This window comes from Ovis aries, chromosome 5 (assembly GCF_016772045.2).
Source record: "Ovis aries strain OAR_USU_Benz2616 breed Rambouillet chromosome 5, ARS-UI_Ramb_v3.0, whole genome shotgun sequence".
NCBI classification, from domain to species: domain Eukaryota; kingdom Metazoa; phylum Chordata; class Mammalia; order Artiodactyla; family Bovidae; genus Ovis; species Ovis aries.
Genome location: NC_056058.1, coordinates 42,173,427 through 42,189,787, shown reverse-complemented (window position 1 = coordinate 42,189,787; position 16,361 = coordinate 42,173,427). Strand labels below are relative to the sequence as shown.

The 16,361-nt window shown below is 35.4% G+C and overlaps 1 protein-coding gene across 6 annotated transcripts in view; it reads left to right on the top strand.

Moving 5' to 3' along the window:
- AFF4 (ALF transcription elongation factor 4) overlaps positions 1–16,361 on the top strand; it is a 78,655-nt gene that overhangs the window by 15,279 nt on the left and 47,015 nt on the right. For 4 of the 6 annotated variants that reach the window (XM_042250515.2, XM_060416500.1, XM_004008791.6 and 1 more), the window contains exons 2-4: positions 10,533–10,659; positions 13,218–14,012; positions 15,361–15,405. In XM_042250515.2, coding sequence (XP_042106449.1) covers positions 10,537–10,659; positions 13,218–14,012; positions 15,361–15,405 — 963 coding nt within the window. In that variant the 5' untranslated portion in view covers positions 10,533–10,536. Of the gene's footprint in view, positions 1–9,735; positions 9,828–10,532; positions 10,660–13,217; positions 14,013–15,360; positions 15,406–16,361 lie in introns of all 6 variants that reach the window. The other 2 variants (XM_004008792.6, XM_060416499.1) reach the window with 1 other exon arrangement.

Sequence of the window (16,361 nt, the reverse complement as noted above, 5' to 3'; positions counted from 1 at the left end):
TACTTTATAGAAGTTGAATTCATTTTTTTCTGTATATTGATCTTATGTCATACAGCTTTGTTGAGCTCATTTATTAGCTGTCACAGATTTTTAGTGGATTCTTTATGGTTTTCTACATATAATATCATTATTCTACTTTTCCTTTCCAGTTCAGAGCCTTTTATTTCTGTTTCTTGCCTGATTGACTTGACTAGAACTTCTATACAGTATGGATTAGAAGTGGTGAAAGGACATCCTTGTCTTGTTCTTTTCTTGATCTTAAGGGGAAAGCATTCACTCTCTCACTATTAAATACGATAGCTCCATTTTCCTTGTAGATATACCTTGTTAGCTTTAGGAAATTTCCTTCTATTCCTAGTTTGTTGAGTGGTTTTGTCAAGAAGAGATGTTACAACTTGTCAGATGCATTTTTTACATCTGTTGAGATGGGCATCTGGTTTTTATCCTGTATTCTATTGTTATGGTGTGTTACTTTAACTGATTTTTGGATGTTAAGCCAGTGCATTCCTCACTTGGTCATGGTGTATAATCCTTTTAATATTGCTGGATTTGGTTTGTTAATATTTGGGGGAGGGACTTTTTGTGTAAATATAAGGTTTGTATTGATCTGTAGAATTTTTTTTTTTTTAAGGTAAGAAATGGATTTACTCAGATTCAGAGAGAAGCACACTCCACAGAGTGTGAGCCATCTCAGAGGGCGAGTACAGCCACCTGATCTGTAGATTTTTTTTCTTGCAGTGTCTTCGTCTAGTTTTCATATCAGGGTAATATTACCTTTACAAAATGAATTAGAAGTAGTTTCCTCCTTCCTTTGTTTGGGAAGAGTTTGTGAAGGATTAGTGTTAATTTTTTAAACATTTGTTAGAATTTACCAATGAAGTCATTCAGTTTTGAGCTTTTATTTATAAGAGTTGTTTTGACTGCTAATTCAGCCTCTTGTTGGGTCTATTCTGGCTTCCTGTTATTTCTTGACTTATGTGATCTGGTGTCTTTTTCAGGAATTTTGTCCATTCCATTTAGATTACCTACTTTGTTTGCATACAGTTTTTTATAGTATTCCTTTGTAATCTTTTATTTCTGTAAGGTTGGTAATATTGTCCCCTCTTCATTTTTGCTTTTAGTAATTTTAATTCTCTTTTTTTCTTGGTCATTGTTTACTAAAGGTTTTTCAACATTCTTGGTCTTTTTAAAGAACTAGTTTTTGGTTTTGCTAATTTTCTCTATTAGTTTTCTATTATGTATTTTATTTCCATGCTAATTTTCATTCATTTCCTCCCTCCTGCTTTCATTTGGTTTACTTTTAAATTTTTTTAGTTTTTTATTTATTTATTGTTTTAGTTTTTTAAGATTCATTTAAAACCTTTCTCTTTGCTTAATATCAGTGTTTATAATTACACGTTTTCCTTCAGCACAGCTTTAGCTGCATCTCATAAGTTTTGGTTTGGAGTTGTGGTTTTATTATTAAAATCTCAGAGTTTCCTTCTTAGGATTTCTTCCTTCTTTGACCAACTGGTTATTTAGGATTATATTGTTTATAATTTCCATACATTTGTGAATTTCTCAGTTTTCCTTCTGCTCTTGATTTCTGATTTCATCCCATCGTGATCCAATAACATACTTTGTATGATTTCAGTCCTTTCAGATTTATTTAGATTTATTTTATGGCCTAATGTACAGTCTGTCAGAGAATGTTCTGTGTGCGCTGGAGGAGAATGTGTATTCTGCTTTCGTTGAGTGTTCTATACCTGTTAGACCTAGTTGAATTATTACAGTGTTGTTCAAGTCAGTGTATCAAAACCTGAGAGACTGTTAATATTTGTTCTATTCGTATCTTTTATCTCTCGAATAACACCAGATTATTTTAATGTTGTGAGACCTCAGTTGTTTCTGATAGGGAAATGAGCAGTTGCAGCAGAAAGTTGGGATCCTCAATTCTTTAAAGAAACACACTGGTCTGAAACTTGTTAATAATGCCATAAAGATACAGGAAGAGTTGAAAAAGATTTCTTCATTCTCTTTTCAAAAACAGCTTTATTGAGGAATAATTTTCATTCCATAAACTCACTTGTTTTTAAGTGTTCAATTCAGTGATTCTTAATCGGTTTATGAGTATGCAGCTATCACCACAATTTAATTGCTGAACATTTCTATCACCCTAAAAAGATATGTTGCGTCTGTTTACAGTCACTCTTTATTCTTTGTTTTACCCTTATATTCTGTTTTTTAGAGGGAGGGAGAGGGGGGCTGCATACCAAGTGGCTTGTGGGATCTTAGTTCCCTGACCAGGGATCAAACCTGGGGCCTTGGCAGTGAGAGTGCCAAGTCCTAACCTGGACTGTGTTAAATACTCTGCTACTGCTGCTGCTAAGTCACTTCAGTCATGTCCAACTGTGTGTGACCCCATAGACAACAGCCCACCAGGCTCTGCCGTCCCTGGGATTCTCCAGGCAAGAACACTGGAGTGGGTTGCCATTTCCTTCTCCAATGCATGAAAATGAAAAGTGAAAAGTGAAAGTGAAGTTGCTCAGTCGTGTCCAACTCTTCGCAACCCCATGGACTGCAGCCTACCGGGCTCCTCCATCCATGGGATTTTCCAGGCAAGGGTACTGGAGTTGGGTGCCATCGCCTTCCCCGGTTAAATACTCTGGACCATGTTAAATACCCCTGGACTGTGTTAAATACTTGTATAGTGTTAAATATTCAAATACATTCAAATAGTTCTCTCATCTAATCCTTACCATCCAATTAGTATGGACGTTTTTTAAAGGACAGAAATGAGATTTATGTAGATTACTTACCTAAATCATATGTCTAGTGTGTTATATAGTCACAGCTAAATATCAAGTATCCAGTTCCACTATAAAGGCAGTTTCACCTGGACATAGCTGCTAGTAGTGGATGGATAAGACTTACAATAACTGCAATGAGTAGCAACTCTATTAAAGGGCTATTAAAGCCAGCCCTTTCCTTTGTTGAGTACCCCAGTCCCATGTAGTCCATAGTATAGTTCACTTTTATTCTCTTGTTACAGGTAACTGAAAAGTAAAGATACAGATAGCACATAGTCTGTAGTAAAAAATATTTAAAATTATTCATTTAGATTGATTATAGTTACTCCATTGACATAAAGAATGGAAAACTCCAGAGAGGCTGAACAAATGCGGATCAAGGTGAAAGTCAAAAAGACAGAAAGAAATCAAGAGACTTGGAGAGAGTATTGACAAATTTCAAAAACTGCATGTGAGGTTTGCATTTTAGATTGAGGAGAGTGTAGGCCTGCCTGCAGAGTTTGGAAGTAGTCCTGAAGGAGGAGCCAGAAGACTTGAAGAGGTGGTCAGTAGAGTAGGATGCAGTTTAGCATAAGATATAATTCTAACCTCTTATTTCTCAGCTAAGATGTAGTACAGATTGGAAAAGCATGGTTATTATGTAATCAAAAGACTATCACTTTAATAGGAAAATGGACAAAGATGTAAATAGGCAGTTCACAGAAGAAGAAGTATGAAATATGAATGGCTAAGCAGTTCATGAAAAAGATGTGCAGTCTTAACTATCAGAGAAATTGAGTAGAATGCAGCTATGAGCTTTCAAGATCAAGGACCATCTAGGAGTCATTCTTTATTTTTTCCCTGGCTTCTAGAACAGTGCCTAGAAGTAGCAGACAGGTTCCTGTATTTGTTGAATAAATAAAACAAGTAACGTTGGAATATTTTTTTTTAATTTCTTAGGTGATTCCATTAAAAAAGACTCATAATCCCTGGATTGAAAACAGCATGGTTAAAGGGCAGTATCTGGCTCAGAGGTTAAAGCATCTGCCTCCAATGCAGGAGACCCGGGTTCAATCCCTGAGTCGGGAAGATCCCCTGGAGAAGGAAATGGCAATCCACTCCAGTATTCTTGCCTGGAGAATCCCATGGACGGAAAGCCTAGTAGGTTACAGTCCATGGGGTTGCAAAGAGTTGGATACATTTGAGCGACTTCACCTTCACCTTCACCACATTCTTATTAGTAGGTTGTCAACTAAAACAATGTTTTTGAAAAGCAGTTTAGTGGTATACATTAAAGTGGTATAGCATATATCCCTTGACTCAGCAATTTCACATGGAGAAATTTATCTGAAATGAAAAAAGTGTGCACACACATGTACAATCATTATAATGTTTGTCATACAGAATTCCAGATACAACCTCTTCAGGGGCCTTCTGGTTAAATGAATACTATGCAGGCAATAAAAGAATGAAAATTCACATATATTGTTATGGAACTATGTTCATTACTTCTTAAATGAAGTAAGAATTGTATGTGTAATAATTTTCACCTTTACTCTCTGACTCCTTGGAATGTGATTTATTTCAGGGAAGTGAAACTATTGGTGACTTTACTTTCTGCTTTATAGTGATCATATTAGAGTTTGGGGGCCAAGAATGAGTATTACTTGTGTAATTGGAAAAATAGACCCATCAAGGTTTATCTTTTTTGAAAAAGGAACCTTTTTACCCTGTTTGTGGGAATGTAAATTGGTGTAGCCACTATGGAGAACAGTATGGAGGTTCCTTAAAACCTAAAATAAGAGTCACTGTATGATGCAGCAGTCCCACTCCTGAGCGTATATCTGGAGAAAACTGATTCCAAGAGATACATGCACCCCGTTGTTCATAGCAACACTATTTACAGTCGCCGAGACATGGAAGCAACCTGTGTCCATCAACAAATGAACGGATAAAGGTGGTGTGACATATATACACAATAGTATATTACTTAGCCATGGAAAATAATGAAATAATGCCATTTGCAGCCACATGGATGGACCTAGAGATTATCATACTAAGTAAAGTAAATCAGAGAAAGACAGATGTCATATGATAGTGCTTATATGTGGAATCTAAAAGAAAAATATACAAAGAACTTATTTACAAAACAGAAATAGATTTAAAGACATAGAAAACAGTTACCAGAGGGGAAAAAGGGGAAGGATAAATTAGGAGTTTGGGTTAAAAATATATGAACTACTGTATATAAAATAGATAACCAGCAAGGACCTACTATATAGCACAGGGAACTGTAGTCAGTATCTTGTAATGACCTATTATAGAAAGGAATCCAAATATATATATGTCTATAACTAAATCACTTTGCTGTAAACCTGCAACTAAAACAATGTTGTAAACAACTATATTTTACTAAAGAAAAATTTTTTTAGGGTTTGTCTTTTTTGGAAAATACATAGGTGGAAGACTATTCCCTATTAACGTTTGCAGGAATGGCCAAAATATTTACTGAGCAATAAGAGAGATGATTTAACTAAATATGGAGACGTTTCATATTATGCATGAAAACTGGATATTCAGATTTTCAGTTTTCTTGTGTTTAGCTTATGAGAATGGTCGTGGGCATGTTTTCCTATTAGTTGAGTTAGTTGTATTTCTGTATACTCAGCACCTAACAATTCTACTTCCAAGTTTAAGCTAAAGAAATAATGAGGCTGTCAATCATATGGCATACATTGTGTTGCACCTACTTTTCCTTACATAACAGCATTTATGGAAATTCCCCAGGTTAGCTGGAAATTATCTAATTCATTTGCTTTAATAAATCATGGTTTATTTAACCATCTCTTTGTTCTCGGACATTCAATTATTTTAAATTGTTTACCACTAAAAACAGTGCTGCAGTGAACATCTTTGTAGCCTATGGCTGTGCTTTTAATTCTGTGGAATACAGTCCCACAAGTGAGGCTACTGGGCTGAAAGGTTTGTCTTTATTCTGGCTGAGTTTGAAATGTCTTCACCATTTTAATAACTGTCATTTTAGAAAAGTACATGGCTCTTAATTGTTATTAAATAAAACATTTTATTATTGAATTGGGCTTTTTAAACTATTAAAATCCCACATGTTTGGGGATTTATTTCTTGCCTCTGTTTTGCTGATCAATTTGTTCACTCTTTACCTTGCTATTTTGATAATAGTAATGGATTATAATAGGTTTTAATCTAGTATGGCAGGTTACTCTTGTTCTCCCTGATGCTAAGTATATAATAGATGCTTGTTGCATATTAAGTTAATAGTACACTTAATAATAAATACTAAATTTTGCTTTAGATAATTTTTGGATGTTCATTTACTTTTATTGAACCGAAGCTTGGCCTGTGGATGTTGTCCCCTTCTTGCAAGTAATAAGTATAATTTTTTTCTGAAATGTGATAAATCATAACACAGAGGAGTTGAGGATAACTGGATATCAGAGTGGATTTGGAGGTGCACCTTAGTCATGAGAGAAATACTGTAAGCCCTAGAGGAGAAATAGTTTGATGGTAGTCCCAAGGCTGAAAAATGTTGGAAAGCACCCATCATGCTCTAATATTTTAATTACTCTTAACCTTTCATATTTTATTTTTGAGATCTCAAACCTAAGAAAAGTATAATACAGATCTCTATACCCTTCACCTAGATTAACATTTTTACTGTTAACATTTAGTTGCTGCTGCTGCTACTCTTCCTTCTCTTCTTCCTGACTCTTTCGTTTACCTCTGTCTTTCCCTCCTTCCTTTATCCATTCCTCTCTCTCTTGTCTCTCCCTCCAACCTCACGTACGATACTTTATCTATAGACATACTATCTATACATACTAGGTATAGATTCCAATGGGTATTGAACCATTTGAGAGTTGGCAAACATAACATTTCGCCTGTACGTTGTATATGTCCTAAGTAAGAATCAAGGATTTTCTCCTACATAATGAAATAGAGTTATCACAGTTGAGGGACTTAACATTGCTATGTTATCTGAAATACCATCCATAAAAACAGAACTACCATATGATCCAACAAACAAAAGAAAACAAAAACACTTGAGATATATGCACCCTTATGTTAGTTGTGGCATTATTTGCAATAGCCAGGATATGGAAGCAGCTGGAGTTCCATTGGTAGATGAATGGATAAAGATGTGATGTATAATGGAAAATTACTCAGCCATCACAAAGAATGAAATCTTTCCATTTGCAACAATATGGATGGACCTAGAAGGTATTATCCTAAGAAGTTAAATAAGTCCGACAGAGAAGGACAAATACTACATAATTTCACTTATATGTGAAATCTTAAGAAAAAAAAAAAAAAGAGCAAGCACAATAAAACAGAAACAGAGTTTTCATACAGAGAACAAACAGGTGGTTGCCAGAGGGGGAGGGGTTGAGGTTGAAGGAAAGAAACAGGTGAGGATGATGAAGAGGTACAAACTCCAGTTAGGAAGTAAATGAATCAAAGGTTTGAAATGTACAGTGTGAGGAATATGGTCAGTAACTATATATTATCTTTGTATGGTGAGGTATCTTACTAGATTCATTGTGGTGATCAGTTTCAAATGTATAGAGGTAAATCAGGTTGTATAACAGGAACTAACATAGTGTTGCAGATCAATTACACTTCAGAAACAAACTCAGAAAAGGCAGAGTTAGGATTTGTGGTTACCAGAGATGGGGGATCAGGGTCAGGGGAATTGGATGAAGGCAGTCAAAAGGTACAAACTTCCAGTTATAAGGATAAGTGCTAGGGAGGTGCTGGACAATACAATTTAATAAAATTAACAGTGCTGTATGTTTTACTAAAAAGTTGAGAGTCCGTCATGGAGTTCTCATAAAAAATGATGTTTTTCTATTTCTTTAATTTTGCATCTGTATAAGATGATGAATGTTCACTAAACTTACTGTGATGACTTTATGATACATATCAAACCATTATGCTGTTAACTTTTCAAGTGCTGTGTATTATATCTCAATAAATTAACTAGAAGAAAAAATTTCTAGTTAGTATATCAACTTTTAAGTACTGGATAGGTACTTAAACAATTTACCTTAAGTAATTAAAAATTTTAGAAGAAGAACCTTCTTTCTACTTGCTAATTTTCTTTTAGAAATTGTTTTATCTAGTAGATTGGTTGTGATATAGCAGTTTGTTATTTTTTACTGAATTCTGTTTCAGTATAGTAGTTGCAAATATAGGAGGAATATAGTTTTGGCTGTTCAACAGAGATATACTTAAAATTGAGTCATTTGAATTTCATATTAATTTTAGGTCAGCTCAAGTGGAATTATTGGAATTACTGCTTTGGGAAAAACTTATTTTAGGCAGAGATACTCATATTGAAAGACACAGAAGGAAAAAAATAGAACCAGTGTATTAGATGTGAAAATAAGTCAAATCAGGAAAAACCTAGAGAATAAGAACTAAAACTGGGATATTAGTTCTTATTAGCAATCATTTAATTTCATCAGGAGCTTCTTGGCAGTTTTGTTAAAAGAGGAAATATTCAGTGTGATGACTTTTATTTTTTAAGAAAACAAAGTTTTTATTAATGAATTATAGGAGGAATTTTATTGTGGGAATCATCCATTTTTGCAGTAAGTTTTCACATATTTCTTGCATGATTATGTTAGTGCTCTTGAATACATAAAATTAAATCATAATTTAAATAAGGCATGTCTGTTGTTTTCTGATTGTTCAAGAATTTGGGGGTGGGGACTGCCTTGGGTCTCCATTGTGTTGAGCGGGCTTTCTCTAGTAGTGCACAGGCTTCTTGTGTGGTGGGTGAGCTTCTCTAGTTGGGGCACATGGGCTTAGTTGCCCTGCTGTATGGGATCTTAGTTCCCCAAACAGGGATTGAACCCGCGCCCCTTGCAGTGGAAGGTTAGAGTCTTAACCACTGGATCACTGGAGAAGTCACTGAGCTTTCAAAACTTAGGAAATTAGAGGAAATTGGTAGTTAACGCAGAAATGGACACAAGTTCATGTGTTGTGGCACCATAGCTCTAGAGGTCTGTTTGAAGTTTGATTGTTAGTGATACACAGTTATTAGTTGGCACAAGTGTGCTAGGGGATAATAAATGTTCTTTCATTTTAATTTCTGAATACCAAAGTGTAGATGTTTTATAGTGTTTATTAAAGAATCAAATACTTTTTGTGGTTCTAATGGGAGACCAAAGAAAGCACACACTATTCCCATAACCTCAAAATAGTTTGTATTCTTTTCTAAGTTTATTAGAAACTTGTATGTAAAAGAAGGAACTTGAATATACATTTGGATACCTGGAACACATTTTTAAACACTAAAAAGTTGCTCTATTTGAATGATAGTAAATTGCAAATCAGGAAGCTTTATATGTAAATGTTTATTTGTGCTTATAAAAGTCCTCAAGAATATATTGGTTTTGCTGTCCATGCTCATTTTCCAATTATAGTTTCTACCAGTCTTGATTGACTTTAATTTTCTGATTTAATTTAATTTCTGAATCTTATCATAAGGCTGGAAATACTCCACTGTATAATCTGGTCTTTCTGTTTGGCCTCCAACAGAACTTTCAAAGCAAAACAAAGCATAACTAGGACAGATGATTAAATCTATCTCCAGGGAAGAGTGTGTTGCAGAGTCCCTGATAAACCCTTGTCCCAGGATTAAACAACAGTTCTCATTGTTCTCTATTAACCAAAAATCCTACTGATATAAACTATTTTCCTTGGTTTCTTCTTAGTGAAAACAGAATATACTGTCATGATTATAGAAATGACACCCTCATTTACCCCTTCTCCCAAAAGACTTTTTTTTTTCTCTGTAAAATTTCAACTACTGTTACTAACCCAAGTTAATTTTAGATTCTGCTGCTGAAAGCCTCAGTTTGGGCATTTATTGAGGTGTTAATTGAAATATTAATGTATTTAGAGCAGAAATGTCGTTTTTTAGGGAATCTAGAGCAACAGCAAAGCTGAGATCAAACTGCCATAAGGATGGACACCAAGGAAGCTGTGTTTGGGACAAAAAGAAATCAAGATAAGGTAGATGGAAAGTAGAGAAAAGCACTGGACCCTGGGGGGAGGGGGTGGTAGGTAGGAGTGGGTTGTATGCTTCTAATGACAAAGAATAGTTAGATTTCTGAAGAAGAAGCCACAGAAGGCTTATAGGAAATACTAAGAATTATGGGTTTAAGTACTACTTTCCCTCTGAATACGTAAGTTTTAGCTGACTTTTAGCTAGGAGAAAACTTAAAAAATTGATAAGGCTAAGTGTTTAAATGGGGTGGATCCTAATATCCTGGGCCAGTGTTTCCTATCTGGATAGTTGTGGGAAGACACTATCGGTTTTTAGTAGATAACGTGAATGTGAACGTGAAGTTGCTCAGTCGTGCCCGACTCTTTGTGACCCCATGGACTGTAGCCTACCAGGCTCCTCTGCCCATGGGATTTTCCAGGCAAGAATACTGGAGTGGGTTGCTATTTCCTTCTCCAGGAGATCTTCCCGACCCAGGGATTGAACCCGGGTCTCCTGCATTGTAGGCAGACGCTTTACCGTCTGAGCCAAGGAAGTCCTCTTTTATTCAGTAGATAATAACCATTGCCAAAACCCAACTTCAGTCCTAATGCCTGTTATCACTTGAAAGTTAAAAGGGACTATCCGATTGAAGTGTTAAACTGACAAAATGAGTACAGAACATTTAATTTTTCCTTTTCTGTGTGATGTAAAGGTTGTGTTTCTCTTCATAGCAACATGAACCGTGAAGACCGGAATGTGCTGCGTATGAAAGAACGGGAAAGGCGGAATCAGGAAATTCAGCAGGGCGACGACGCCTTCCCACCTAGCTCTCCTCTCTTTGCTGAGCCATACAAAGTTGTAAGTTGCCCTTTGACTGTTTTTTCCCCTATAATGTAACATATCTTGCTTTTAAAATGTTTAAACTTGAGTTTTTATATTAGAAAGAGTTACAATGTTATGCCCTTTAACATTTTTTCCTTTCCTCATAATAGAATATACTTCTTTGGTATAAATTTTTCATTGCTATATAACATATGTACAGAAAAGTACACAAAGTATTACAGGTGAAAGAATTTTCATTCACCATATGAGCAACCTCACATAATTAATACCCAAATCAAGAAATATAACATCACTAGTGTCCTAAAGTCATCTTACAAGCCCTCACCCCACCACCGTTCCATCTCTGTCCTGTAACTCTGTAAGTGTGGATTAGCTCAAACATTCCTATCTTTACTCCTAGCTCTACCACTAGCCCTTGGCAGGCATTTTACCTTCTGAGCCTTGAAGTAAATTAAAAGTTTCTTTATCAAAGCATATCATCTGCTGTTTCCTTGGATGTTTGGGTATAACATGAGTCAAAGAAAAATATTCCATAAATTCTTTTTTTCCCCTGTTTCTTGCCATTTGCTTACTAGTTTATCAAATTTCAGTATATTTGAATAAAAGTGTTTTCATTATCAGTCTGGTTCTTTTTTTGTTATCATATACTAGATTCTCTGATTTTCTTTTTATATGTTTAATGCTTAATTAACAATGTCAAATTTAGATTAAAGCATAATGTCAGATGTATTCAATGAGTTGAACTAATTGCCTTTTTAAAAAATCTATCATTATACTTGATTTGCTTGTGTGCATGCTCAGTTGCTTCAGTAATGTCCAATTCTTTGTGACCCTATAGACTGTAGCCCTCTAGGCTCCTCTGTCCATAGAATTTTCCTGGCAAGAATACTGGAGTGGGTTGCCATACCTTCCTCCAGGGGATCTTCCAGACCCAGGGATCCAACCCAAACTAAACCTGATGATTTTAATGTAACTGTACTGGCCACAAATGTTTCTCTCATATTTGATTTGGCTTTGGATTTCATTGGAAGTAAGCTTTCCTGATGGCTTAGTGGTAAAGAGTCTGCCTGTGGTGCAGCAGATGCAGGTTTGATCCCTGGGTCAGGAAGATCCCCCGGAGAAAGAAATGGCTACCCATTCCAGTACCCACTCCAGGAATATTGCATGGACAGAGGAGTTTGCCGGGCTACAGTCCATGGAGTTACAAAAAGTTGGACACAATTGAGTGACTAACACATTCACACTTTCTAACACTTTCATTGGAAGTATTACTATAATTTAAAGGCTTATATTGTGTAGAATAGCTATAATAATATGTATTACAGCACCAGTGATCATTGTTGGCTTCATAGTACGATGTTGAAAGTATGTTAGATTTTTTTCTCATGAAATACAAATTAATGACATATCCTGGGTTTACTCTTACAACACTTGGTGTTTGTAGAAACCGTTTGTGAGATCTATAAGTAGCCATTTATTCAGAGCTTTTAAGATTTGTCCAATGAAGGGCAATTAGACTGATATCATTTATAACACAATACTTTGGAATTAAAGACATTTTGAAAAGAAGAGGAGTTTGGTCCAGAATCTTTGACTCATACTACCTTTTTATTCTGTAGTATGGTGTGTAGTAGGTAAATATCCAAGAATAGGATTTGATTTCTGACCTTGATATTATCAATAAATTGCTGTACATTTACCTCTCAGACTGATTTTCGTATAATCTAAAGTCCTTACTGATTCATACCAACCTCAGTATAAATACTGGTGGTTCAGGGTCTTCTGTTTGTTTTTCAGTCTTGATTTCCTTTTTATGTAATCAGTCAACTTTTTTCTTTCACGTATATTAATATGAAAGAATCCTAAAGCTTGTAGACATCTTGGATCTTATTATTCAAAAATAATTTTTGAAACTCAGAGTATACACTTTTGACTTCAAAAGTTGGAGGACTTGATGGTCACAATTAATAGCCAAAATTTAAAAATTTATCACTGGATTTTCCATGCTTAATTTGTTGTTGACTTTTATTAACTTGATGTGTTCCAGTAACAGAAGGAATTATTAATTTAAAAAAGATAATTAAGTATATATAGCTTGTTTCATTCACCTTTTTACTTCTGCTTCTAATTGTAACATTGGATTGTAAGGAATATGTTGTTTTCCTTGACTGCCAAAAGTATGAGTATTGGGCTAATCTGCTGATTTGGAACTTAATTACATAAAGGCATAATTACTTTTCTGCTCTTCAAAATATTTTTACTACTGTTCTAGTATATTTATTAGTGAAATTTGGAGTTTTAAAAGATCTCCTATAGTCTATTGTATATATATTTCTCAGTGTCCTCTAGAATATTAGTGTGTTGAAGGTTTTTCACTTACACTGCATTTTCTTTTTCACCATAAAAAAATATGTATTTGGAGTTTGCTTTGAGATCTTAACCTTAACATATGAGATGAGACCTCCTTTTGGAAAAGTCCCTTTCCGTTTAAAGTTTGTGAAGTTAGTTTGGAAGCATCTTTTCTTTCTAGTTATGCTAATTTTATAGTTTTATTTTACTTTTTTTTTTTGTAGACTAGCAAAGAAGATAAGCTGTCAAGTCGTATTCAGAGTATGCTTGGAAACTACGATGAAATGAAGGATTTCATAGGAGACAGATCTATACCAAAGCTTGTTGCAATTCCCAAGCCTACGGTACCGCCGACAGCAGATGAAAAATCTAACCCAAATTTCTTTGAACAGAGACATGGGAGCTCTCATCAGAGTAGCAAATGGACTCCAGTAGGACCTGCACCCAGCACTTCTCAGTCTCAGAAACGGTCCTCGGGCTTACAGAGTGGACACAGTAGCCAGCGGGCCAGTGCAGGTGCCAGTGGTGGCACTAATAGCAGTGGCCAGAGACATGACCGTGACTCATACAGCAGTGGTGGGAGCAGTGGCCGCAAAAAAGGCCAGCATGGATCAGAACACTCCAAATCACGCTCTTCCAGCCCTGGAAAACCCCAGGCTGTTTCTTCATTAAGCTCCAGTCATTCCAGGTCTCATGGGAATGATCACCATAGCAAAGAACATCAGCGTTCCAAATCACCTCGGGACCCTGATGCAAACTGGGATTCTCCTTCCCGTGTACCTTTTTCAAGTGGGCAGCACTCAAATCAGTCTTTCCCACCTTCATTGATGTCAAAGTCCAGCTCAATGCTACAGAAACCCACTGCCTATGTGCGGCCCATGGATGGACAGGAGTCCATGGAACCAAAGCTGTCCTCTGAACACTACAGCAGCCAGTCTCATGGCAACAGCATGACTGAACTGAAGCCCAGCAGTAAAGCACATCTCACCAAGCTGAAAATACCTTCCCAACCATTGGATGTAAGTCACACATTTAGAGCTTTTTAACATTGTAACTATATGAAGCAATTCGCCCTGAAATTATGATTGAACTTGAACTCTTTGTCTTAACAGTAAGGAATGTAAAAGTTTAAGGAAAAACTTGTGATTGACTCCCAAGTGAATCCATAGAGCTCTTAGACACTTTTCTTGAGCAGTAGAAAAAATGTCATTCGTTGTTTTTAAATATTAAAATGGCAAGTCAGTTATAGAACTAAAACATGATCTCTCAATACCTTAGGTTTCCTCATTTTAATTTTATGGGATAATACATTTTGTTTCTTTTGTTTTAAAAAAATTACTTCTCATTGCAATACTCATCAGTAAGATGTGGGCATGGTTCATTGTGGTAAATGTTGAAACTTTTTTGGTTGCATGGAGATGGTAATGTTTTATGATTTGGATGCCATGATCCTTTTCTCTGGGTATACTTAAAGGTTTGCGGCGACTGCTCCAGGGATAGCGGTGGGTTGAAATTTAAGGTATTTAGAACTATGTACCAAAACATTCTATTCAGAATAGTGAGTATTCTTTGTGAAATAGCTGAAATTTTATCCTTTAATCTAGCAATAAAAAAAATTTTAAGCCATATCAGTAGCTGAAAATTACAGCTCATAGCTTAAAACAATGGAGGAAGGGATGGGGGGGATAGGTAAAATGATGTTTTGAGGACATTTAAAAAATCTTTCTTGTGGCCTTGGGAAACGCATTGTTCCTGGCATTTGTCATCTAATTACTCCTCTCAAGAGAAAAGTAAAGTGGTGATTTGTTCTTTCTTTACACATTATAATGTGATCCTTAGAGCTAGACTTCACCATAACTCAATTGTTGTTTGTGCTTCAGAATAAACTTAACTTTCATGATTTAAGAAATATTATATAAAATGTCCATTGTGTTCCAGACAGATAATCTTTCAGTAATACTGGTTTTACTCTGTTTGTTAGTTTATGTGAAATGATGATTTCAGTATCATAGTATATTTTGTATATAAATCGACTTAAATTTTGATATCTTGTTCGGCTGAAAAAACTACATTTTGAAAGTTATTTCTAATCCAAGTATAAGCAAGATATGATTTCTTGGAAAACTTTTTTTTAAATTTCCAATCGTACAGTTTGGTGATTAAAATTTTTTAGTGCTTGAAATTATGTATTTAAGGAAATCAGTCCAAAGATTCTAATTAGTGTTCTGGCTTTGAGTAGTGGGATACCAAATATATCTTTAATGTTAGTTTAATTTCTAATAATGTTAAATCTATACAACAAATGATAAAAAACCTAATAAGAAATGACTTCAGACCTAATATGTGTTTCTTTTCCTCTTTTTTTAGGCATCTGCTTCTGGGGATGTGAGTTGTGTGGATGAAATTCTTAAAGTAAGTTTTTGGTTTTTTTTTTTTTAATAGTTTGTTTCTTTAATTATGATGCTCTGCTACCCTCTTCTCCTCCCCCCCCATATGTCACAAACTATCTGAAGCTGCAGCAGACTGATTACATGGATAACCTGATTGTGTCCATCAAAAATAACTGACTCTTTTCTGTTTATATTCATACTTAAGTTCTGAACTACTTGGTTTGTGTACTCTTTGCCCTCCAAAAGCTGGGGGTTTTGTTTGTAAGTAAAAATAAATTCTGGTCTTAACAGTTTGCTTTGAAAAGAGGAAGAAGCCAAATATAACTATACCTTCTTATGTTTATCATTTAATAATTTGAAATGCTTAAAAATCTCAGTAGTTATCAAACCATTGTGTTGAAAATAGCTTGCTTTGTAGTTCATCTGTATATACTAGTTAGATGTACATAAAAAGTCTTCTCTGAATACTACACATTTTGAGTGTTTAATGGAGTATATTTAAACTGACACATGATTAAAGAGTACATTCTTCTGTTGGGAAAAGAAAATATTGTCTGTTGGAAAAAGAACCTGTTTTTGGCTCAATAGACAAAAACCATCAGTCACATATTAATTGTACTTTTTGTGTACACCTGAATTTTTATGTCTGTACTTGTATTTCACTGTATGTACTTTTTAAAAATTTTTATTTATTTATTTTTGACTGCGCTGGCTCTTTGTTGCTTTGCACAGGCTTTCTGTAGTTGTGGCGAGTGGTTGCTACTCTTTGGTTTGGTGCATGGGCTTCTCTTGTTGCAGAGCACAGGTTCTCGGGCATGTGGGCTTCAGTAGTAGCAGCTCTGTAGAGTGCAGGCTCAGTAGTTGTGGCACATGGACTTAGTTGCTGCGAGGTATCTGGGACCTTCTCGGATCAGAATTAAACCTACGACCATGCATTTTGGCAGGCAGACTCTTATCCACTGCACCACCAGGGAAGTC